The following is a 25,110-nucleotide window of genomic DNA, read 5'->3' as shown; positions in this document are numbered from 1 at the left end:
GCCATGTTGCTCACATATATGAAACACACATACTCTCGACTCTGTTTTGTATGATTTCTAATTTGTAATTTAGCATTATATTAACTCTTTTCCTTTTGTTTATATTTTAAGGTTAGGGTTACAATGATGTGTTTTACCTTACATATATAATTTTAATTTATAGTGAATAGGTCTAGTAAATGCGTGCATTCACCAGTCACTGAGAATAAGCCAATGGGCAGGGCTGGGCAGGGCTGGGCACGGCTCAGTGCACATGGGAACATCGCCGGCTCATGTTAAAACTGCTGCAGAAAGTCACTCCAATCACCAACAGAACCAATTACCCACACGCCATGTGGTGTGATCACATCCTGATCATTTGTCCAACATTGTTTAGGAGTAGCGACTCTTGGATTTAAATCTGTAGACTATAGTTGTAGATAAGTAATATGTATTTATGTTGGTGAAATTACTACAGTGGTTTTACAACATGTGGCAAACTTGCTAACGTTTGTTAAAAATAACTGAATTAATTACAAAAATAACCTGTTAATTCAATTATAAGCAGATGTTGGTTAAAAGCATTTTAAATTAATGGGGTGTTAATTTTCACTCATGACATACAGACCAGAAGTTTTATCTGTTAAATCCGAAGTCTTTTAATTCAATGCCTGCAAGATTGAGGGTTTACTGTATGCCCAGAAACCAATCACATCTTCCCAGGCCATGTCACTACCATCTGCTATCAACATTAGCTTAATAGTTAATTAATTGACTTCTTTCTTTTTTCCTTCCTTCCTCCCTTTTCTTCTTATTTACCTTCTTTTTATCAATTCCAGTCTTTTATTCAATTGTAAACACAGCGGGCCTATTAAAAGCTAAGTCAGATTGTGTTGTTGTTCTGCTCAGTACCTTCTAATTGTCTGATGCACTCAGAGTACATGCCTCCCGCAGGCACCCCTATAGCCCTGGCCATTGTGGCTAAGTGGTGAGACCATGAACCTGCACACCCAAAGGATCACAGATTCAATTCCTGATCAAGGGCACATACCTGGGTTGCAGGTTCCATCCACAACCCTGGTCCACTTGATGTGTTTTTCTCACATGGAGGTTTCTGTCTGTCTCTCCCTCACTTCCACTCTCTCTAAAAAATCAATGGAAAGGGGGAGAGATCAACCAAAAGACTTATATGCAAGCGTATAGGCCTAACCAATGGACATGGACAACAGGGGTGTGTGAGGGCATGAGTGGGGGAGTAGGGGGTAACATGGAAATAAGGACACATATGTAATAACTTAATCAATAAAAAAATTAAAAAATCAATGGAAAAAATATCCTTGAGTGAGGGTTAACAACAACAAAACCTAGGTAGGTGTCCTGACTTGGAATCAAACTTGCATTTTGGCGTAAGGAGCAATGCTCCAATCAACTGAGCCACCTGGCCAGGGCTAACCAAATGTGTTCTGTTTAAAAGTTGCCTTCCATCAGCTATGTTCAAAATAAAAACTATTTCATATTCAATAATTATAGACTTATTTTTGAAGTTTGGGTCAAGAAGAATTGTTTAATAATTGCTCTCGGCAAGATCCTCCCCTCCTTTCTAATATCTTTTTATTAGTTTTAGAAAGAGAAGAAGGGAGAGGGAGAGAGAGATAGAAACATCAGTGATGAGAGAGAATCATCAATCAGCCACCTCATACACGCCCCCTACTAAGGATCCAGCCAACAGCCCGGGCATGTGCCCTGACTGGGAATTGATCTGGTGACCTCTTGGTTCATGGGTTGATGCTCAACCACTGACATACACAGGCCAGGAACTCTTCCTGTTTTTATTTTTTTTTTAGATGTTTAGTGATAACCAGGAGAGTTATTTGTGTAACTATATATGTTATAATTTTATTTTAATCCTCCCCTGGGGATATGTCTTACTGATTTTAGAGAAAGGGTGAGAGAGACACACACACACAGTGATGTGAGAGAGAAACTTCCATCAGTTGCCTCCTGGTATGCTTCCTGTCCCAGAATTGAACCTGAAATCCAGGTATGCCTTGATGGGGAATCAAACTGGCAACTTTTTTGTGTACAGAAAGATGCTCCAATCAACTGAGCAACCTGATCAGGGCATTTTTGTACATTTGTTAAGATATATGATAATGATATTCTTATGCATGCATTTATTCCATAAAAAAGTAATTATACTTTTCTGTTGGTAAGTTTTGCTTTTTATATTGAGACTAGAAGCCTGGTGCACAACATCTGTGCATGAGTAGGATCCCTAGGCCTGGCCAGCAATCAGGGCCGATCAGGGCCTTCCTTCCCCTGGCTGCTGGCTGCCAACCCAGGCCTTGCTCTGTTCCACTTCTCCCCCTGTTCCTACGTTCTGCACCGACCTCTGGTGGTCAGCACATGTCATAACAAACGGTCTAACTCCTGGTTGGTTGAACTCCCGAGGAGACAATTTGCATATTAGCCTTTTATTATATAGGATTAGATATTAGCCTAAAAGTCTACAAAAGTTACCAAATAAGTTCATTTTCAAAGAAAATCACAACTAATTGGATTATTGCCATTTTCTAACTATATATATAATGACATGCAGGTATTTTATTCAACTTCTAATTTTTTCCCCAGTTTTATTGAGCTATAATTGACATGTAACATTGTATATTTTGAAGGGATATAGTGTGTTCATTTGATACACTTTTATGTTGTTAAATGATTAGCACAGCATTCTTTATTCACATTTCCATTACATCACATGATTACCAATTCTTTCTTTGTGGTGAGAATATTTAGATCTACTCCAGTAGCAACTTTCAAGTACATAATAAAAGTATTGTTAACTACAATCACCATGCTGTACATCAGACAGGGTTGAATCATATATGACATTTATTCCAATGATGCTGGCAATATGAGAGAGCAGCAGGTCATCCAAGAAAATCTGCTCTGCACCCCCTACACCATAATACAGCTGCTTATATGGGGTAGAAAGACAAAGATTACATGTCGTAAGCAAAAGAAATAAGAATGGGTATGCAAATGTAATAAAAATGGGTATTATGGGCATGGGGAAGTAGGCAAAAGGAATAAAAATGGGTATAATGGTTATAGATTACAGGCAATGCAAGCTGGGACTCCATTGTTTCACCAAAAAGGTTGTTAATCTTTCCATGATAATAGGCAGTTAAAGAGGATGGACCACATTTCCAGGTTAACTCCCAAGTCCAAGGGGGTTGGTTGGGGGGAACTCCAAGCCAGATGAGAATATGTTTTCTTTAATCAGAACAAAACAATCATGGCTAACACAGCATGACTAATATTTCTTATAACTATAGGTCGTCTCTACTATTCTATTTCTGCCCCTAGAAGTAGGATTTCCTTCTTTCTCATACCTGAGAAAATGCCACTGTGTGTGTGTGTATGTGTGTGTGTGTGAACATATATATCTGTGTGTACACACATATACTATATATATACATATACATACACACATATATACATGCACATTCACATACATAATACATATATACAAAATACATACAAACATATATACATACATACCACATCCTCTTTATTTGCTTGTTTATTGGTGAGCACTTACTTTATATATTTTGCTATTGTGAATAAGTTTGCAGTGAACATGGGAGTGTAGCTATCTCTTTGAGGTGGTAATAAAAAATGTATGACTGTTCCATAAATGTTTGTATGTTCATTCGGTCCAATGTTTGGTTCAAGTTTAGCATTTCCTTACTGATTTTGTGTCTAGATGATCTATTCATTGCTGAAAGGGAAGTATTGATGGCCCCTGCTATTATTGTATTGTTGTCTATTTCACCTGTAGTTCTGTTAGTATTTGTTTACTATTTTTAGGGGAACCAATGTTGGGTGCATACATATTTACAATTGTTATATCTTCTTTATGAGGTGATCCCCTTATAAAAACCTTCCTTGTCCCTTGTTACAGTTTTTGGCTTAAATTCTGTTTTGTCTGATATAGTATAGTTACAGCTGTTCTCTTTTGGCTTCCACTTGCAAGGAATACCTTTTCCAACTCTTCACATTGAGCCTTTAAGTATCTTTAAGAATGAATTGTGCCCTGACCTGTATGGCTCAGTTAGTTGGAGCACATCGAACAGACCTTCAAACCTCAGAGCGAAGGTGGGGGGTGGGGGAGGGGGGCACGGGTAAGAGATCAACCAAAGGACTTATATCCATGCGTATGAGCATGACCAATGGACACAGAAAATAGGGGGTGGGGGCATGTGCTGGGGTGGGGGGAGAAGAGCTGGCAGCTGGGCAGAGGCCAATGGGGAAAAAGGAGACATAAATAATCTTTCAACAATAAAAAATTTTAAAACAAGAATGAATTGAGTCCTGGCCTGTGTGGTTCAGTTGGTTGGAGTACCATCCTTTATATCAGAAGTTTATAGGTTTGATTCCCAGTCAAGGCATATATCTATGTTGTGGGTTTAATCTCCTGTCAGGGTATGTATGGGAGGCAACCAATCTGTGTTCTCTCTCACATTGATGTCTGCCTGTCTGTCTGTCTTTCTCTCTTTCTATTCCCCTCTTTCTAAAGCCAAGGAGCACATACTCGGGTAAGCATGAAAAATTTTTAAGAAAATGAATGAATTGAGTCTCTTGTAGGCAGTATGTAGTTGTTTCTTATTATAATCCATAAAGACATTCTATGACTTTTTTCTTTTTTATTTGATTTATTGAGGTGACTCTGGTTAACAAAATTTTACAGGTTTCAGGTGCACAATTCTACAACACAGCCTCTGTACACTGCATTGTGTGTTAACTACCCCAAGTCATTCTATGCCTTTTGATTGGAAAATTCAATCAATTTATAAAGTAACTAGAGTCCCAGTACACAAAATCTGTGCATGGATCGGGGGTGGTCCCTCAGCCCGGCCTGCACCCTCTCGCAACCTGGGACCATTGGCTCATAACCACTCACCAGCCTTTCTTTCTGATCACCCCTAACCACTCTACCTTCCTGCCTGATGCCCCTAACTGCTCTCCTGCCTGCCTGATCACCACTAACCACCTCTGTCTGCCTGCCTGATCTTCCCTAACCACCTCTGCCTGCCTGCCTGCCTGATAGACCCTTACTGCTCCCCTGTCAGCCAGATCACACCTAACTGCTCCCCTGCCTGCTTGATAGCCCTTAACTTCCCTCCCCTGCCAGCTTGGATTCCCCTAACTGCCTCTGCCTCAGCCCCTGCATCACCATGGCTTTGTCTGGAAGGATGTCTGAAAGATGTTTTCCATCTAAGTATCATATTACCCTTTTATCAGTATAGATTCTTGACAGTAACAACTCAATAATGATATCTTGTTTTCAGGCTGTTTTGTGGTTCCATTATTCCATTCTTCCTCTCTTGCTGCCTTCCTTTGTGAATTGAAGATATTCCATAGTGTTTTTTTTATTCCTGCTCTTTATCTTTTGTGAATCTGCTGGAGGTTTGGCTTTGTAGTTACCATATCCTATCTAATAAAAGAGAAACATGGTAATTAGCTATACCTCCACTACCCTTCCCATTGGCTAATCAGGGCTATATGCAATTTAAATGCCAGCCAAGATGGCAGCCGGCAACCAGTCAGCTTGAAGCAAACATGAGGCTTGCTTACTTCAGTGACGGAGGACTCCAACGTCCCCACCTGCCTCTGCCAGTCTCTGAGCTTGCAGTTTGAAACATTGTTACAAATATAGAAGCTAAACAAAACCCCAGAAACCTGCTTTCAGCCAGCTGGGATCTCACAGCTGGAGTTGAAACAGTGTTTCAATTATAGAACCCAAACAAACCAGGTACCTGCTTTCAGCAGCCGAGGCCTCAGTGCTGGAGCCAAGCCTCAGAGCTAAAGCTGGCCCAGAATAAAAAAAAAAAAAAAAAAAGAAGGAGCAGTTGGGAGCTTCAGTCACCTGCCAGCCTGAAAACAGCCCTCAGCCCCTCACCCAGACTGTCCAGGCACCCCAGTGGGGACCCCCACCCTGATCCAGGAGACCCTTCAGGGCAAACCAGCCGGCACCCAGCTGTGCACCAGGCCTCTATCCTATATACTAAAAGGGTAATATGCCTCCCAGCACCGGAATCAGTGGAGCTGCGAGGCCTCCCGGCACCAGGATCAGCATGATGGGGCAGCGACCAAATGGCCTGATCGCCTTGTGGCTCTGTGCGTGACAGGGGGGAGCTCCCCAACCCCCTGATAGACCCTGCTCTGTGCGTGACAGGGGGTGGCACTAAAACCTCCCCATCCACCCTGCCTTGAGTGTGACAGATGGCGGTGCCCCAACCTCCCAATCTGCCCTACCCTGAGCATGACTGGGGGTGGCATCGCAACCTCCTGATCCGCCCTGCTCTGTGCATGACATGGGGCGGCGCCCCAACTCCCCAATCGGCCCTGCTCTGAGCCCGACCAGGGGCTGCACCTAGGGATTGGGTCTGCCCTCTGCCACCTGGGAGCAGGCCTAAGCCAGCAGGTCATTATCTCCCAAGGGGTCCCAGACTGCGAGAGTGCACAGGCCTGGCTGAGCGACTCCCCTCCCCCCCCCGAGTGCACAAATTTTTGTATACCGGGCCTCTAGTAGTTTACATAAGACATCATCCTATCTAATAAAAGAGAAACATGGTAATTAGCAGTACCTCTGCTACCCTTCCCATTGGCTAATCAGGGCTATACGCAAATTAACTGCCAGCCAAGATGGCGGCTGGCACCCAGGCAGCTTGAAGCGAACATGAGGCTTGCTTGCTTCAGTGACGGAGGAAAGCAACGTTCCCTGACTGCCTCTGAGCTTGCAGTTTGAAACATTGTTACAAATATAGAAGCTAAACAAAACCCCAGAAACCTGCTTTCAGCCATCTGGGATCTCAGAGCTGGAGTTGAAACAGTGTTTCGATTATAGAACCCAAACAAACCAGATACCTGCTTTAAGCAGTTGAGGCCTCAGAGCTGGAGCCAAGCCTCAGAGCTAAAGCTGGCCCAGAATAAAAAAAGAAAAAAGAAAAAAAAGAGCAGTTAGGAGCTTCAGTCACCCTCCAGCCTGAAAACAGCCCTCAGTCCCTCACCCAGACTGTCCAGGCACCCCAGTGGGGACCCCCACCCTGATCCAAGACACCCTTCAGGGCAAACCAGCCGGCCCCCACCTGTGCACCAGGCCTCTATTATATATAGTAAAAGGGTAATATGCTTCCCAGCACCGGATCAGCGGAGCCGAGAGGCCTCCCGGCACCAGGATCAGCATGACAGGGGCAGCGCCCCAACCCCCTGATCGCCCTGCAGCTCTGTGTGTGACAGGGCACGGGGCCACAACCTCCCTATCCGCCCTTCTCTGTTCGTGACAGGGGAAGGCGCCCCAACCCCCTGAGCAGCCCTGCTCTGTGCCTGATAGGGGTGAGTTCCCCAACCCCCTGATCGCCCTGCGGCTCTGTGTGTGACAGGCTTTGGTGCCCCAGCCCCCTGATCAGCCCTGCTCTGTGTGTGACAGGGTGCGGAGCCCCAACCTCCCCCTCCCCCGCCCCCACGTGCCCTGCTCTGTGTGTGATGGTGTAGAGCCATAACCTCCCCATCGGCCCTGCCCTGAGTGTGACAGTGGCAGCACCCCAACTGCCTGATCGGCCCTGCTCTGTGGGTGATAGAAGGCGATGCCCCAGACCCCCCCCCCCACGGGCCCTGCTCTGTGTGTGACAGGGTAGAGCCATAACCTCCCCATCGGCCCTGCCCTGAGTGTGACAGGGTGGGGTGCCTCAACCCCCTGATCCCTATTGCCCCTACTCTGTGAGTGACAGGGGGGAGCTCCTCAACCCCCTGATGGGCCCTGCTCTATGCGTGACAGAGCGGAGCTCCCCAACCCCCTGATTGGCCCTGCTCTGTCCGTGACAGGGGGTGGCGCTGCAACCTCCCCATCGACCCTGCCTTGAGTGTGACAGGGGGCGGTGCCCCAACCTCCCAATTGGCCCTACCCTGAGCGTGACTGATGGTGGCATCACAGCCTCCAGATCCACCCTGCTCTGTGCATGACAGGGGGCGGCGCCCCAACTCCCCAATCGGTCCTGCTCTGAGCCCGACCAGGGGCTGCACCTAGGGATTGGGCCTGCCCTCTGCCACCCGGGAGCAAGCCTAAGCCAGCAGGTCGTTATCTCCTGAGGGGTCCCAGACTGCGAGAGGGCACAGGCCGGGCTGAGGGACCCACCTCCCCCCCCCCCCCCCGAGTGAACAAATTTTTGTGCACCGGGCCTCTAGTATAAATATAAGAGGCTATCTAATGTCCATCACAGCTTTGGTTATATTTAACTGCAGATATACCTTAGAAGAAGAAAACGAGAAGAGACAAAAAGTGGATCTGTTATATGAAAAAAATAGGGTGCAGTTAAGAAAAAAAGAGGAGCACTCTATTAAAGAAGTTGAAATGAACTCATGTCTTCAAACCACCATTAGAACACGAGACATTGTATCAAAGATTGTAAGAGAGAATAAGGTAAATTTATCTTTGGTAAAAATTTCTTATTTCTTACAGAATGTTATCAATATATCTCTTTGATTTTAATGTATATTATTATGTTTAAAAACAAAAAAAATTTTATGTCATTTAAAATGTGAATTATGACATTTATGACTAAAATTATTAATTTATTACTATCCTTGGCATCTAACAGATACTGTGCATATGTTTTCTAAATGAAGAAATGGAAAGTAAATTGAGCTTAACCATTAATATAAATGTTAATTTTGGCTTTTAAAAAAATTTTGACATAGAGTTTAAGTTGCCTTGAGATTGTGATGGAACTAGTCAAATGTTCATAAAGAAATTTTATTTCAGAATATTGTATTTTTGCTCTATAGCAAATATAGCTATCACTTAAAATTTGACTTTTTCATGGGGAGGAAAGATCCTTGTGCTTAAACAGGCTACTTCCTTTTCACAGTTTTTTAAGGTACTGCTCTTAAGCTTTGAACTTTTTTATGGTATGAGACCAAAAACTCAATGAAATGTGTCCCTAGGTCAGTGTAGGCAAGCCTATGACACGCGTGTCAGAGGTGACATGCGAACTCATTTTTTTGGTTGATTTTTTTTGTTGTTAAATGGCATTTAAATATATAAAATTAATATCAAAAATATAAAAGTGCAAAAATGTAGAAGAGCAAAATTACACTCAGAGCCAACTTTCTCAAGAACAGAACGCCAGAATATTACAAGATGGAAATCTAAACAAACACCTTTGCAAACCAAAGGAGATAGAAATAACTTATGAGAAAATGAATTCTGAGGTAGTTTATTTAGACATTTTCAAGTGTGTGTGAGTATGTGTGGGTGTGTACATATTTAAGAAACCAATACTTTACATATGGAAACTATAGAGGATTTAAAAAGTGTGGTGTGGTGTGTGTATGCGTGTGTGTGATAGGGGTGACATTTTGGGTCCAGTGGATAAAATAAGTGACCCTGTGCACAAAATTCAGACACATTAAAAGGGAATTAATTAAAGGAACTATTTTAATATTGCTATTTTCCCTTTCTCTATAAGAGAAGTATCTTGCTGGCCCCATCCCCATTGGGCAACACCAAGACCCAGCTGGCCCCACCCCTGTCAAGCCCCGCCAGGTGGGTGATGCAGCCTCACATCCCAGCACCAGGATGGGGAGCACGGCCTCAGGTCCCCCAGCCCCGGCGCCGGAGTGGGGGATGCAGGCTCAGGTCCCCTGGCCCTGACCTGGGCCACGCAGCCTCACCAAGACTCACCGTGCCATGGGACCCATCAATGCACCTCCTGGTGACCGGTTGTTTGGTTGTTGCGGATGAAAATAAAGTCATGCATTTAAGCATGCACATTCATTTTCAATGCCTGATTTGTCCACATTCTCTAAACTGAAAAATAAATAAGATCTTCAGCCAGACAACATCATAATGCCAAGTTCTTTATATAATGAGACATACCATTCTCTCCACTCAGAAGGCTCCATTTGAGTGGATTAAATGTATGTGCCTCATATGAAAGGCACTGCTGCTTGCTCTTAATAGAGGAAGCATTAGCTCATGATCCACCACTATAAAGTGCTATAAAGTGGTTTCTGATTTGAAGAACAGAAAGAAAAATAACAAAAAATAAATAAAACGTTCAGTGCTGTGGAAGGCAGAATCCTCTCCCTTTCCTTTTGTGTTTTTCTGCTTTTCCCATGAACCTATTTGTGCTCTGCCTCAAAAAAACAACAACACAGAAGACAAAATCAGATGCTGTAATCTGCATTTTATAGTGTCATTTGAGTACAAAGAGGTGTTTTTCAATCTTTACTTTTTGTTTTTAGTCAATGCAGCTCAAACTTGCTCCCAACATTCCAGGAGCCAGGCCAACATGGCTGTGCAGACACACCTTTGCGAGGTGCTGTCAGGCTTCAGGGCTGGGGCAGAGAACACGCCAGGTGTTGCTGGAAATGAATCAGCTCTCCTCTCTACATAGAAGGAGTCTTTTCATTATAAAATACAAAGCAGCAGCCATTTTCTATTACCCCCCTCCCCAGCCCTCCTCACCTGGGGCCATAGGAAGGGGCTGGGAGGATATTTATTCTCAGCTCTTTGATTTCTCTTATTTAACTGAGCCCATTGACAGCTGCTTCTCTGAGGACAATGCCAGCCACTCAGGGCTAGCCACTCCTGGAAGGCAAGCGGCAGAGCTGACCAGGGGCTTTGACCAAGCCTGAGCGCGTAGGTCACAGCCACCTCAGTAGGCGGGCTACTCCCGAAGACTAGAGGCCCCTCCCAGCTCTGCACCCCAAGGTGTGCCCCAAGGCTTTGTGTGCAGATGTCAGGGTTGCAGGTTCAAGACACTCTGCCTCCTCCGGGCAGTTTGAGCCATAAGTGCCAGCAGGGACCTTTCCACTGGGTCTGGGTCTTTGGTCACTGCTGAGGTTTTCTGGACTCTCTAGGCCAGGAACAGCCAGGACCTTTGCCTCTGACCAACACCCTGCCTGCAGCCTGCCTGGGGTAACCCCAGCCCCAGGAAAGCATGGGGGCATGGCTGGCCTGTGTGAGGGGTAGGGGGGTTTGGCTAGCTGTCCCATCCTCAATTGCGGTGGGAGAGGCTGATCTGGTGTGGGGCCAGGGCAGGGGCTGGGCAGGGAAACCATCTTGTGACGGTGTTATGACAGGAGGGTCACTTTGCATATTATTTCTTTATTATATAGGATGATATTGTCAATTCAAATCCATTTGTCTCTCACAGCCAAGTAGTGACATTCACAGTGGCCTCATTCAAAGGGGAGGCTTTTAATATTTTCCATTGTCCATGATCTCCAAGGTATTGTTACTAACAACAGGTGTTCCAAATTTGGGCAGTGATTTTATTTCCTTGATATATCAATTGAGAGGTTAGTTTTCATTTCCACTGATGGAATGGAAGAGGGTATAACCAATTCAGAGATGATATTTTAGATGTCATTCATTTACTTGTGAGAAAAGAAACAATTTGTTCCTAGTAGTATCCCATTTTAATACAAGGGGCTTCTGAAGAGAATGACAGGCCGTAATATATACTCCTTGATAATTTATTGGTAGGTATTTTATTCCTAGTAAAGTAGTTCAGTGTATTTCCCCTCATTTTACAATTATTACTACTTTAAACATCATGAACAAGAAATAAAAGTTATTGTATTACTGAAGCAACAAAAAATCTCATGATTTTCTAAGAAGAGCTCTGTAACTTTTATTTTATTCACCATTAATTTTTTGAAACATAGACTTCTTTTGTGTTTCTATATCCACACTGGAGAAGAACTATGGATTGGTGCAAGAGCACGAATTGTGGAGTAGGAAAACCTGGGGAAAATCCTGAACTTGCTTATGTTTTTAACCCCTCCACTCCAGATTGTGATAACAGCATGAGGTCATTGACGGATGTAGAAGTGCTTAGGGAAATGTTCGGTTATCAGTTAATAGTAGAGGTAGTTTTTGTAACTAACTCTGAAAGTATTAGAAAAGTAGAATATCTATGGGTTAATATTGGGGGAAAATAATTTTAGGAAATTTAGTTTATCCTATTATAAGCATGGTTAATACTCTTACTGTGGGGTAGCTATATGTTCAGACTATAATCTCAATTTGTAAGTGTAGTTAGAGTTAGTAACCTTTTACTTAAATGTATTCTGGGCTTGTGATTATTTAGAAAAAACCTTCCTAATTCTGAGACTCTTAAAATTCTCTTGTGGTCTTTTTCACTTAAAAAAATTTTATATTATATTACATTTTTGAACTTTGGAGAATTTATGCTTGTATAAAGTTAGAGGTTTGGATCCAACTGTATTTTTTCCCAATGGGATATCCACTTATTGCAATTTTTTATTATAATAATAGGTTATTCTATAGTTTCGGAAGCTACCGTGACATGTCATTTCAATGTTTTAGCTAAAAGTCTTCTTTGTGTTACTTAGGTTTCTGAGAGTTCTGACGAAGAAAAAAGTCGATTGCATGAAAATCGCATGTTGTGGGATGCAATTGCCAAGCTAAGACGGGAAATGAACACAGTAAAAAATCAGGTCCAGGAAATGGGAAAAAACTGTTTTGAGGAAATTGCAATTGTCCAAGAAAAGACTGACCGTCTTGAAAAGGCATTAAGAAAAACAGTATTTCAACACAATGTGGAGCTTGAAGTTCTGAGAGTTGAGAATACTGTGCTAAACAGTAAACTGGAGGATGAACAACAAAACAGAGGAAGACTGGAAGCAGAAGTTGAATCAAACCGGTCTAGACTGGCTACCGCTGTACAGGATCATGAGCATTGTCAGACAGCAAAAGGAGACCTACAACTTACTTTCCAGAAAGCAAGATATGAATGGTTTTGTTTATGTGACAAAATGAATTCTGATATGTCTAACCTAAAACATAACAATGAGATTCTTTCTCAACAACTTTCAAAACTGGAAAGTAAAAGCAATAGCTTAGAAATTGAGCTTCATCACACAAGAGATGCTCTCAGAGAAAGGACACTGGCTTTAGAAAGAGGCCTCATTCAACAGCAGTGTCAAAAGGAGGAAACTGAACACACGTGTCAAAAGGAACAAGGCAAAGTGGACATCGGAAAGCAGGAATCCTTACGGGAGAAGTTATCTCACCTACAGAGTGAAAATATGTTGCTTCGACAGCAACTGGATCAGGCTCACAACAAAGCTGACAGGGAAGAAAAGACAGCAATTAACATCCAACTTCAGATTCAGGATAAAATAAGCATATTTAATGCTGAATGTGTAAAGCAAATTCATATGCTGAATGAAAGAATTAATGAGTTAATCAACGAATGGCAGCATTTTAAAGAAAGAATACATCAGTATGAAAATGATCATGTAGAAAGACATGTAAGTATCCATACAGATAAGTATTTTTCAAGTTTCCTAAGAGAAAATTCAAAGTTACATTTGATGATGGCTAAATGTTGAATCTAGTTGAATATTAAAAAATGTATAGATTATATATGTGTTTGCTCTATCAGCTTAAAAGCAGACATTGTATCCAGCAAATGAGCATTGGACCTAAGAGGTGTTTTTCTTTTCTTTTTTCTGAGTATTTATTTCTAATATAATTTTTTAAATTATAAGTTTATAGAATTCATTTTTAATAATTGCTGCAAAATTCCCGAAAATGTAACCACAAGGTCTGACTGAGCAGGCTCTGGCCCTCATGGTTCACTGCTACCATATTCCCAGTGTTTACTACTCAAAAGGTGCTCAGTACATATGTGTGGGAACAAAGCATAACCCTGTAGTGACTTCACTCCTAAGAATCTGCTATTCCAGAGACAATCTAGACTGTCCTGTAAAAAGATTTTCCTACAGAAGGAAATTTTGAAAGCTACAGACAATACCACCATCTTCCATATAACACGTTATCTTTGAAAAGGGGGTGGGTGTCTAATTCTTAGTATAAGCTCCAATGTAAGAAACTGTCTCTGATAAATTCTCCTTGAGGTATTTCTTCCACAAGAACTCTTAGCCCCTGGGAAGTTAATTTGTAACCGTCAACAGTCTGATTTGCTTAGCACTCTGTGTGGCATTATTCCCAGGATGTTCCTTAGTTCTGGCTATGGCTCTGGAAAAACAGAGCCCAATCTGTACCTCCAGGCCCCAGAGGGCACTGAGCTGGTACTGAAAACTGCTGGGAGCTCTCACTCCCTGGATTTATTCTGGTTCAGTTTGGGTCCTCTTTCTTTCTTTTTCTTTTTTGTTTGTTAATCCTCATGAAAGAATATTTTATCACTTTAATTTTAATGTATATTATTATGTTTAAAAGCAAATCAAAAAATGTCATCTCATTCAAAATCTGAACTTTGGCCAAAACCGGTTTGGCTCAGTGGATAGAGCATCGGCCTGTGGACTGAAAGGTCCCAGGTTCAATTCCGGTCAAGGGCATATACCTGGCTTGCGGGCACATCCCCAGTAGGAGATGTGCAGGAGGCAACTGATGGATGTTTCTCTCTCACCGATGTTTCTAGCTCTCTATCTCTTTCCGTTCCTCCCTGTAAAAAAAAAAAAAAAAATCAATAAAATATATATTTTTTAAAAAAATCTGAACTTTGACATTTATTACTAAAATTATTAATTTGTTACTAGTCATGGCATGTAACAGATGCTCTGTGTATGTTTTCTGAATGAAGAAAATGGAAAATAAATTGAGCTTATTCATTAACATAAATGTTAATTTTGGCTTTTTTTTATTTTTTTAATTTATTGCTTAAAGTATTTCAAAGGGTATTACATATGTGTCCATTTTATCCCCCGGCCCTAGACAGTCCACTAGCCTCCCCTATCCCCCAGTGTCTTATGTTCATTGGTTATGCTTATATGCATGCATACAAGTCCTTTAGTTTATCTCTTACCCCCCTACCTCCTGCCCCCCAACCCTCCCCGGCCTTCCCGCTGCAGTTTGACAATCTGTTTGAGGCAGCTCTGCCTCTGTATCTATTATTGTTCATAAGTTTATAATGGTCTGTATTATCCATGAATGAGTGAGTTATGTGGTGTTTTTCCTTCATTGACGGGCTTATTTCACTTAGCATAATGCTCTCCAGTTCCATCCATGACGTTGCAAATGGTAAGAGTTCCTTCCTTTTTAGAGCAGCATAGTATTCCATCGTGTAGATGTACCACAGTTTTCTAATCCAGTCATCTACTGATGGGCACTTAGGCTGTTTCCAGATCTTAGCTATGGTGAATTGTGCTGCTATGAACATAGGGGTGCATATATCCTTTCTGATTGGTGTTTCTGGTTTCTTGGGATATATTCCTAGAAGTGGGATCACAGGGTCAAATGGGAGTTCCATTTTCAGTTTTTTGAGGAAACTCCATACTGTCTTCCATAGTGGCTGCACCAGTCTGCATTCCCACCAGCAGTGCACAAGTGTTCCTTTTTCTCCACATCCTCTCCAGCACTTGTCGTTTGTTGATTTGTTGATGATAGCCAGTCTGACAGGTGTGAGATGGTACCTCATTGTTGTTTTGATTTGCATCTCTCGGATGATTAGTGACTTTGAGCATGTTTTCGTATGTCTCTTGACTTTCTGAATGTCCTCTGTTGAAAGGTGTCTATTTAGGTCCTTTGCCCATTTTTTGATTGGATTGTTTATCTTCCTTTTGTTGAGTTGTATGAGTTCCCCATAAATTTTGGAGATTAGGCCCTTGTCAGATATGACATTGGCAAATATGTTTTCCCACACAGTGGGTTTTCTTGTTGTTTTGTTGATGGTTTCTTTTGCTGTGCAGAAGCTTTTTATTTTGATGTAGTCCCATTTGTTCATTTTCTCTTTAGTTTCAAGTGCCCTAGGAGCTGTATCAGTGAAGAAATTGCTTCGGCATATGTCTGAGATTTTGTTGCCTTTGGATTCTTTTAGAATTTTTATGGTTTCCTGTCGGACGTTTAAGTCTTTATCTATTTTGAGTTTATTTTTGAGTATGGTGTAAGTTGCTGGTCTAGTTTCATTTTCTTGCATATATCTGTCCAATTTTCCCAACACCATTTATTGAAGAGACTATCTTGGCTCCATTGTATGTTCTTGCCTCCTTTATCAAATATTAATTGAGCATATTGGTTTGGGCCGATTTCTGGGCTCTCTATTCTATTCCATTGATCTATATGCCTATTCTTGTGCCAGTACCAGGCAGTTTTGAGAACAGTGGCTTTGTAATACAACTTGATATCTGGTATTGAGATCCCACCTACTTTGGTCTTTTTCAGGATTGCTGCAGCTATTTGGGGTCTTTTTATATTCCAGATGAATTTTTGGAGAGTTCGTTCTAGATCTCTGAAGTGTGCCATTGGTATTTTAATGGGAAGTGCGTTGAATTTATAGATTGCTTTGGGTAGTATGGACATTTTAATGATGTTGATTCTACCAATCCAGAACACGGTATGTTCTTCCATCTGTTTATGTCTTCCTCTATATCTTTTTTCAACATCCTGTAGTTTTCTGAGTAGAGGTCTTTTACCTCTTTAGTTAAGGTTATTCCTAGGTAGCTTAATTTTTTTGGTGCGATGGTAAACAGGGTTGTTTTTATAATCTCTCTTTCTGAAAGTTCACTATTGGTGTATAGAAATGCCTCAGATTTCTTGGGGTTAATTTTGTATCCTGCTACATTGCCAAATTCATGTATTAAGTCTAGTAGCTTTTTGATGCAGTCTCTAGGGTTTTGTATGTATAATATCATGTCGTCTGCAAATAAGGACAGTTTTTCTTCCTCTTTTCCTATTTGGATGCCTTTTATTTCTTCTTCTTGCCTAATTGCAATGGCTAACACTTCCAGTACTATGTTGAACAGGAGTGGTGAGAGGGGGCATCCCTGTCTTGTTCCTGTTCTTAGGGGAAATGGTGTTAGTTTTTATCCATTGAGTATGATGTTGGCTGTGGGCCTGTCATATATGGCTTTTATTATGTTGAGTTATGATACTTCTACTCCCACCTTGCTGAGAGTTTTTATCAAAAATGGGTGTTGAATTTTGTCAAATGCTTTTTCTGCATCAATTGATATGACCATGTGGTTTTTTTCTTTGAATTTGTTTATGTGATGTATCACGTTTATTGATTTGCGGATATTGTACCATCCTTGCATCCCTGGGATAAATCCTACTTGGTCACGGTGTATGATCTTTCTGATGTACTGCTGGATCTGATTTGCTAAGATTTTGTTGAGGATTTTGGCATCTATGTTCATGAGGGATATTGGCCTGTAATTCTCTTTCATTGTGTTGTCTTTACCTGGTTTTGGTATTAGGTGATGCTGGCTTCATAGAATGAGCTTGGAAGTGTTCCTTCCTCTTGAATTTTTTGTAGTAGTATGAGGAGGATAGGTTTTAGTTCTTCCTTGAATGTTTGGTAAAACTACCCTGTGAAGCCGTCTGATCCTGGGCTTTTGTTTGATGGAAGCTTTTTGATGACTGCTTCAATTTCTTCCATAGTTATTGGCCTGTTGAGATTTTTAGATTCTTCCTGATTGAGTTTTGGAATGTTGTATTTTTCTAGGAATTTGTCCATTTCCTCCAGGTTGTCTAGTTTGTTGGAGTAGAGCTGTCCATAGTATTTTTTAACAATCATTTGTATTTCTGTGGGGTCTGTTGTTATTTCGCCTCTATCGTTTCTGATTTTGTTTATTTGGGTCCTCTCTCTTTGCTTCTTGGTGAATCTGGCTAGAGGTTTGTCAATCTTGTTTATCCTTTCAAAGAACCAGCTCTTGGTTTCATTGATTTTCTGTATTGTTTTTTTGGTCTCTATGTTATTTATTTCTGCTCTAATCTTTATTATCTCCTTCCTTCTGCTCACTCTGGGGTTTTCTTGTTGCTCTCTTTCTAATTCTTTGAGTTGTAGAGTTAGATGATTTACTACCATTTTTTCTTGTTTTTTGAGATAGGCCTGTAGAGCTATAAACATCCCTCTCAGGACTGCTTTCATTGTGTCCCATAGGTTTTGGATTGTTGTGTTTTCATTGTCATCAGTTTCCAGGATGTTTTGAATTTCTTCTTTGATTTCATTGGTAACCCAATCAATATTTAATAGCATGCTATTCAGCTTTCAGGTGTTTGAGTATTTTGGGTTGTTTTTATTGTAGTTTATTTCTAATGTTATGCCATCGTGGTCTGCGAAGGTGCTTTTTATGATTTCAATCTTCTTGAATTTGGGGATACTTTGCTTGTGACCCAATATATGGCCTATTTTTGAATATGTGTTCTGAGCACTTGAGTAGAATGTATATTCCGTGGCATTGGGGGGAAGTGTTCTGAAGATGTCTATTAAGTCCATCTGATCTAGTGAGTCATTTAGGATTGCTGTATCTTTGCTGATTGTTTGTCTAGAGGGCTTATCCAGTGCTGTCAGTGGTGTATTAAAGTCCCCTACTATGATTGTATTGCTGTCGATCTCTTCTTTGATATCTTCCAGGAGTTTTTTTATGAATTTGGGTGCTCCTGCATTGGGTGCATATATGTTTGCCAGGGTTATATCTTCTTGTTGTATTGATCCCTTTAGTATTATGAAGTGACCTTCCTTATCTCTTGTTATGGCCTTCACTTTGAGGTCTATTTTGTCCGATATAAGTATTGCTACCCCAGCTTTCTTTTCCTTTCCATTTGCCTGAAAGATATTTTTCCATCCTTTCACTTTCAGTCTGTGTGAGTCCCTTCTAATGAGGTGGGTTTCTTGTAGACTGCAGATGTATGGGTCATGTTTTTTTATCCATTCAGCCACTCGATGTCTTTTGTTTGGAGCATTTAGTCCGTTTACGTTTGCAGTTATTATTGAAAGGTACTTGTTTGTAGCCATTTCTGTTTTTGTGTGGCTGTTTTCTTTCTGAGGTTTTTATTTCTTCTTTTTATACCAGTCCCTTTAGCATTCCTTGCATTGCTGGCTTGGTGGTGATAAACTCCCTTAGCCTTGTTTTGTCTGTGAAGCTTCTTATTTCCCCTTCAAGTTTGAATGATAGCCTTGCTGGATAGAGTATTCTTGGATTCAGTCCTTTGCTTTGCATCACTTTGTAAATTTCTGTCCATTCTTTTCTGGCCTGATGTGTTTCTGTTAAGAAATCATTTGACAATCTAATGGGAGATCCCTTGTATGTAACTTTCCGTCTCTCTCTTGCAGCCTGTAAGATTCTCTCTTTGTCCTGAACATTTGCCATGGTAATTATGATGTGTCTTGGTGTGGGTCTTTTCGGGTTCACCTTGTTTTGGACTCTCTGGGCTTGTGTGACTTTTTTCTTCCCCACCTCAGAGAAGTTTTCTGATATTATTTCTTCTAATAGGTTTTCTAATCCTTGTTCATCCTTCTGTTGTTCTGGTACCCCTATTATTCGTATGTTGTTTCGTTTCATGTTGTCCCAAAGCTCCCTTAGGCTCTCCTCCTGTCTTTTAATTTTTTTCTCCAATTGCAGTTCAGTTTGGGTGTGTTTTGCTTCCTTGTCTTCTAATTCACTAATTCGGTCCTCCGCTTCTCCTAGTCTACTGTTGATACTTTCAATGGAGTTTTTCATTGTAGCTATATCACTCTTCATTTCTTCTTGGGTCTTACTTAAGTTGTTGATTTTTTCATCTGTTTCTTCTAGCTTCTTCCATATGTTATCGATTTTTTCATCTGTTTTTTCTTGCTTCTTGCAGAGGTTGTCGATTTTTTCCTCCATCTGGTTTATGCACTCAAGGACCCTTATTCTGAATTCTTTTTCTGTCATGTTGCATGCCTCTGTATTAGCTGCTTTTCTGGAGAGTCCTCCTTCTTTTTCCTTTGGGGGTTTCTTTGTCTACCCATGTTTGATCTCACTGACATATATAGACGTTGAGTCGTTCAGTAGTTGCTCCCTTGGTGGCAGTGACTCCTTGGTCTGTGGTTGCTCTTCAGGCGGTTGCGGTAGCAGCTGCTCTTCAGTTGGCAGCAGCTCCTCTGGTGGGTGCTGTTCACAGCTTTGGTGGCTCTTCTGGCTGGTGGGGCGAGGTTTCACGTACAGCTGCTATTCCTCAGCAGAGGGTGTGGTGCTCAGGAGGCTGCTGTTTCTTGGATCTACTGCGTTGATTTAAAGGCACAAAATACAACACAACAAGGCACCACGTACCAGGCACTATACACAAATATATTCACGATATTAACAACCCCAAATAAAGGTGACCACCCAAATTAAGAGAATTAGGGGATAAGGAAGAAGGAAGAGAAAAAGATAAAAGAGAAAAAAGAAAAGAAAAGTAGGGACCAAAAAAAGGAGTGCAAAAGTGAAATTGGGAAAAAGCAGGGGGGGGAATAAAAGCGAGAAAAGAAAAGAAAAAAAAAAGAGCGAAAAGAGAGAATGAAGTGGAAGAGGGGAAGAGACTTTTTATATGAGGAGAATACTCCTATAGAACAGCCATTAATCCCAACAAATTCCAGCAACAGCTCCCTGGAGATGGATGCAAACTAGAAACAACCAATAATATAACGATGAAAATAGAATGGAGAACACTAATCCCAAAATAAAATAAAGAGAAAATAAAATGGCACTTTAAAAAAAACGGGAAAATGGTAGCAGTAATAATACTGGTTTAAAATAAGAAGGTAGTAATTAAAAGGGTAAAATCAGGTGATGGAAAAAGAAGAAAAAAAAAGAAAAGAAAAAAAAAGATAAAGAAAAAAATGGTTTCTTAGTTAAAAGGTGAAAAAAGAAAAAAAAATTGCAGTAGTGAAGGTCCTTCGGTTCTTCTTCAGTGTGGCTCGCCTTAGACCTGCCAGGTATTCAGGAGAGTGTTGAGTTTCCCTGCGATACACTGTTCCTCTGTGTTGTAAACCACAGTCCTTATTTTAAAGCAGGCCGCATTTGTTTCCCAGACTGCCTTATTTTGTGTTTAGCAAAGAGTCAGTTTGTGGGTCAGCCTCTGGGTGGCAGTGTTCTGGGGTTGGCCTCTGAGGCTATAGGGCCTCTCTGTCCAGTGGAAGTTCACTTCCCAGAGCTGGCTGCGTAATAGTTAGTTACTGGCGCTGTGTTGTTGCTGGGATTGAAAATCCCTCTATAGGCCAGACCCTGTTAACTCCCAGGGACTGATCAGGTTATTTTAATCCTTGATCTCGTTCAGGGTGGAATCTGGGTATGGCTGTGCTCCTTTCCTGGGGGCTGGGGGGAGGAGTCTCACTCTCCAGAGAGAATGGCTGCCCCAGTATTGGGCTCAGGGGTGTCTCAGCACTCAATTCGCTGCCACCTCTCCTGGCCCCCTTTCTCTCCTCAGTCTCTCCCCAGATTCCACTCCCCCTACAGTCTCCCTCTCTTCAGCACAGGTGAGTGTCTGTATCCGAAATATCCCATGAACAGGATTCAGTGAAAACAAACAAACAAACGCCGGCCATGGAAACAGGGAAGGCTTGGTTTCTGTAAGCTTCTTCTCTTACCAGGACTGCATGGTCTGGTCAGCTCTTCAGGCTGCCCCCTTTAGGCTCAGTCCTCTGTGATCACAGAACCCAGCTCTCAATTCCCCTGGTGGCGCCAGGAATCCCGAGGTTCTCCTTTTCCCCCCCGTCAGGGGCTGTGCCTGTCCCAAGGGATGTGGCTGTCTGCCACGCATTCTCCCTCCGACTCTCTGGGCTCAGAGGTCTGGCAAACTTTCCTGTCCAAATCCCTGGTTTTTTTACCTTTCCAGGGGAGTTCTGCTCTTCCCGGCTGCAAACTGTCTCACCAGCTGAGCAATTTCGCCAATTCGGGGTGGATGTTATTAGTTTCAGCTGCTCACTCCATTTGCTCCGGGACACGACCTGGGACGCATCTGCCTATATCGCCGCCATCTTCCGTCTCCCTAATTTTGGCTTTTAAAAAAAATGTTAGCATACAGGCTAAATTGCCTTGAGACTGTGATGGAACTATTCAAATGTTCATAAAGAAATTTTATTTCAGAATAGTGTACTTTTGCTTTAAGACAAATGTGGCAATCACTTAAAATTTGATTTTTTCATGGAGAGGAAAAATCACTGTGCTAAAATAGGCTACGTCCTTTCACAGTTTGTTTAAGGTACTGCTCTTAAGCTTCGGTTATATTTTTTAACGGTATGAGACCAAAAACTCAATGAAATGTGTCCCTGGGTTGTAGAAGAGTGAGATTACACTCAGAGCCAACTTTCTCAAGAACAGAATGCCAGAATATTACAAGATGGAATTCTGACCAAACACCTTTGCAAACCAAAGGAGATAGAAATAGCTCATAAGAAAATGAATTCTGAGATAGTTTATTTAGTCATTTTCAAATGTGTGTGAGTATGCATGGGTGTGTATATATTTAAAAAAAACAATACTGTACATATGGAAACTATAGAGGATTTAGAAAGTGTGTGTGTGTGTGTGTGTGTGTGTGTGTGTTTGTGTGTGTGTGTGTGACAGGGGTGACATTTTGGGTCCATTAGATAAAATGATATTGTTAATTCAAATCTATTTGTCTCCAACAGTCAAGCAGTGACTTCACAATGGCCTCATCCTAAGGGGAGGCTTTTAATATTTTCCGTAGGAATCAATGTGTTGTCCATGATCTCAAAGATATTGTTACTAACAACAGATGTTCCAAGTTTGGGCAGTGATTTTATTTCCTTGATCTATCAATTGAGGGGTTAGTTTTCACTTCCACTGATGGAATGGAGGAGGGTATAACCAGTTCAAAGATGATATTTTAGATGTCATTCTTCTACTTTTGAGAAAAGTAACAATTTGTTCTAAGTAGTATCCCATTTTAATACAAGGGACTTCTGAAGAGAATGGCATGCTGTATATACTTAATGACAACTTGTTGATAAGTATCTTATTCCTAGTAAAGTAATTCAGTGTATTCCTTCCCCCCCCACACACACACACACACTTCATATTTAATATTACTTTAAACATCATGAACAAGAAATGAAAGTTATTGCAGCAACAAAAAACTCATGATTTTCTAAGAAGACTGTAAATTTTACCTTATTCAGCATTTGTTTTTTGAAACATAGGCTTCTTTTGTGTTTTTATATCCACACTGGAGAGGAACTATGGACTGGTGCAAGAGCACGAATTGTGGAGTCTGAAAACCTGGGGGAAATCTTGAACTTGTTTATCTTTTTAACCCCTCCATTCCAGATTGTGATAACAGCATGAGGTCATTGATGGATGTAGAAGTGCTTAGGAAAATGCTTGGTTATCAGTTGTTCATGGAGGTAGTCTTTATAACTGTCTAGGAATGTATTAGAAAAATAGAATATCTATGGGATAATATTGGGGAAAAATTTTAGGAAATTTAGTTTATCCTAATATATGTAGGGTTAATACTCTTACTGTGGAGCAGCTTTGTGTTCAGACTGTCATCTCAATTTTTAAGTGTAGAAAGAGTTAGTAATCAATTAATGCATTCTGGATTTATGATGATTCAGAAAAACCCTTTACAATTTTGAGACTCTTATAATTCTCCTGTGATATTTTTCATTTTAAAAATTCATAATTGTATATTAAATTTTTGAAATTTAGAGATGTTGTGCTTGGAAAAAGTTAAAGAATTGGATTCAACTCTATTTTTTCCAGAGGGATACCTACTTATTGCAATTTTTAAAATTATAAACATAGTTATTCTTTAATTTCAGAAGCTATCATGGCATGTTTTTCAATGTTGTAGCTAAAAGTCTCCTTTGTGTTATTTAGGTTTCTGAGAGTTCTAACAAAGAAGAAAGTCTATTGCATGAAAATTGCATGTTGTGGGATGAATATGCCAAGCTAAAACTGGAAATAGACAAAGCAAAAAATCAGAAGCAAGAAATGGAAAAAAAAATACTTTGACAGCATTGCAATTATCAAAGAAAATACTGACCATCTTGAAAAGACAATAATAGAAACAGTATTTCAACACAATGAGCAGCTTGAAGTTCGGAGAGCTGAGAATACTGTGCTAAACAGTAAACTGGAGGATGAACAACAAAACAGAAGAAGACTGGAAGCAGAAGTTGAATCATCCCGGTCTAGACTGGCTACCGCTGAACAGGACCATGAGCATTGTCAGACATCAAAAGGAGACCTACAACTTACTTTCCAGAGACCAAGAGATGAATGGTTTTGTACGGGAAGGTCATTCTACATACCAGTTGAAGTAGGCATATCTTTCATTTTCTCTCACTTGGAAATATTATGAAAGCATGAAAATGTTCAGATCATTGTACTATGTCCATCCACAAATGACAACTAAAAATATTAAATCTAGATCCACTAATGGATATTTTAAAAATATTGATATAATTCACACATTGTATAATTTGCCTATTTAAATTATATGATTCAATATTTTAAACATATTCAGAGAGTTGTGCATCTATCACCTCAGTCAATTATGTAATATTTTTATCACTCCAGAAACAAACTCCACACCACTTAGCAGTAACTACCAGTTCCTCACAAAAACCAGTCTCATTTCTGTCTCTATTGATTAGTTTATTCTGGATATTTCATATATATGCAATCACAGAAATTATAGTCCTTTGTGACTGGCTTCTTTCCCTGAATGTCATATTTTAAAAGTGTGTCCACATTATGGCACATAACAATATTTTATTTATTTCTTTTTATTGCCAAACAATACTTCATCATGTGGCTCTTCCACTTATCCATTTATCAATTGATGGAAATTTGTATTGTTTTCACTTTTGGGCTGTTAGTAATTCAACTATGAGCACTATTGTACAAGTCATTGTGTGAACATAGATTTTTCTCTTCTTGTCATGGGATTTATTTTTTAAATATATTTTATTGATTTTTTACAGAGAGGAAGGGAGAGGGAGAGGGATACAGAGTTAAAACATCGATGAGAGAGAAACATCGATTCAGCTGCCTCTTGCACGCCCCCTATTGGGGATGTGCCCGCAACCCAGGTACATGCCTTTGACCGGAATCGAACCTGGGCCCTTCAGTCCGCAGGCCGATGCTCTATCCGCTGAGCCAAACCAGTCAGGGCGTTGTCATGGGATTTTTATCCTCTGAGATAACTGGGCTGATTTCAGCATCTCTCGGCCTTTACTCATGCTGTCCATTCTGTCTTTTCAGTTTCTTTCCCTCCTGCCTCATCCTATATCTATTCGGACCTGGCCCCCAATCTCCCCTCCATGAAGCATTCTCTCTTTCAACTCTCACTGACCTCATTCATTTCTGCACTTG

The 25,110-nt window shown here is 40.9% G+C and overlaps 1 protein-coding gene across 1 annotated transcript in view; it reads left to right on the top strand.

The window, feature by feature from the left end:
- Nucleotides 1-24,052, top strand: part of LOC308529227 (ankyrin repeat domain-containing protein 26-like) — a gene marked incomplete at its 5' end in the record, with an annotated part of 29,730 nt that extends 5,678 nt beyond the window's left edge. The window contains 3 exons of the mRNA XM_081105226.1: nucleotides 8,287-8,464; nucleotides 12,409-13,329; nucleotides 23,611-24,052. Of these exons, the coding sequence (XP_080961352.1) occupies nucleotides 8,287-8,464; nucleotides 12,409-13,329; nucleotides 23,611-23,745 (1,234 nt within the window). The 3' untranslated portion in view covers nucleotides 23,746-24,052. The remainder of the gene's footprint in view (nucleotides 1-8,286; nucleotides 8,465-12,408; nucleotides 13,330-23,610) is intronic.
- Nucleotides 24,053-25,110: the final 1,058 nt, after the last annotated feature.

This window comes from Myotis nattereri, assembly GCF_964212035.1.
Source record: "Myotis nattereri genome assembly, chromosome: 1".
Classification (NCBI taxonomy): Eukaryota; Metazoa; Chordata; class Mammalia; order Chiroptera; family Vespertilionidae; genus Myotis; species Myotis nattereri.
Note: the sequence above shows the minus strand (reverse complement) of the source record. Positions and strands in the feature narration are given on the sequence as shown.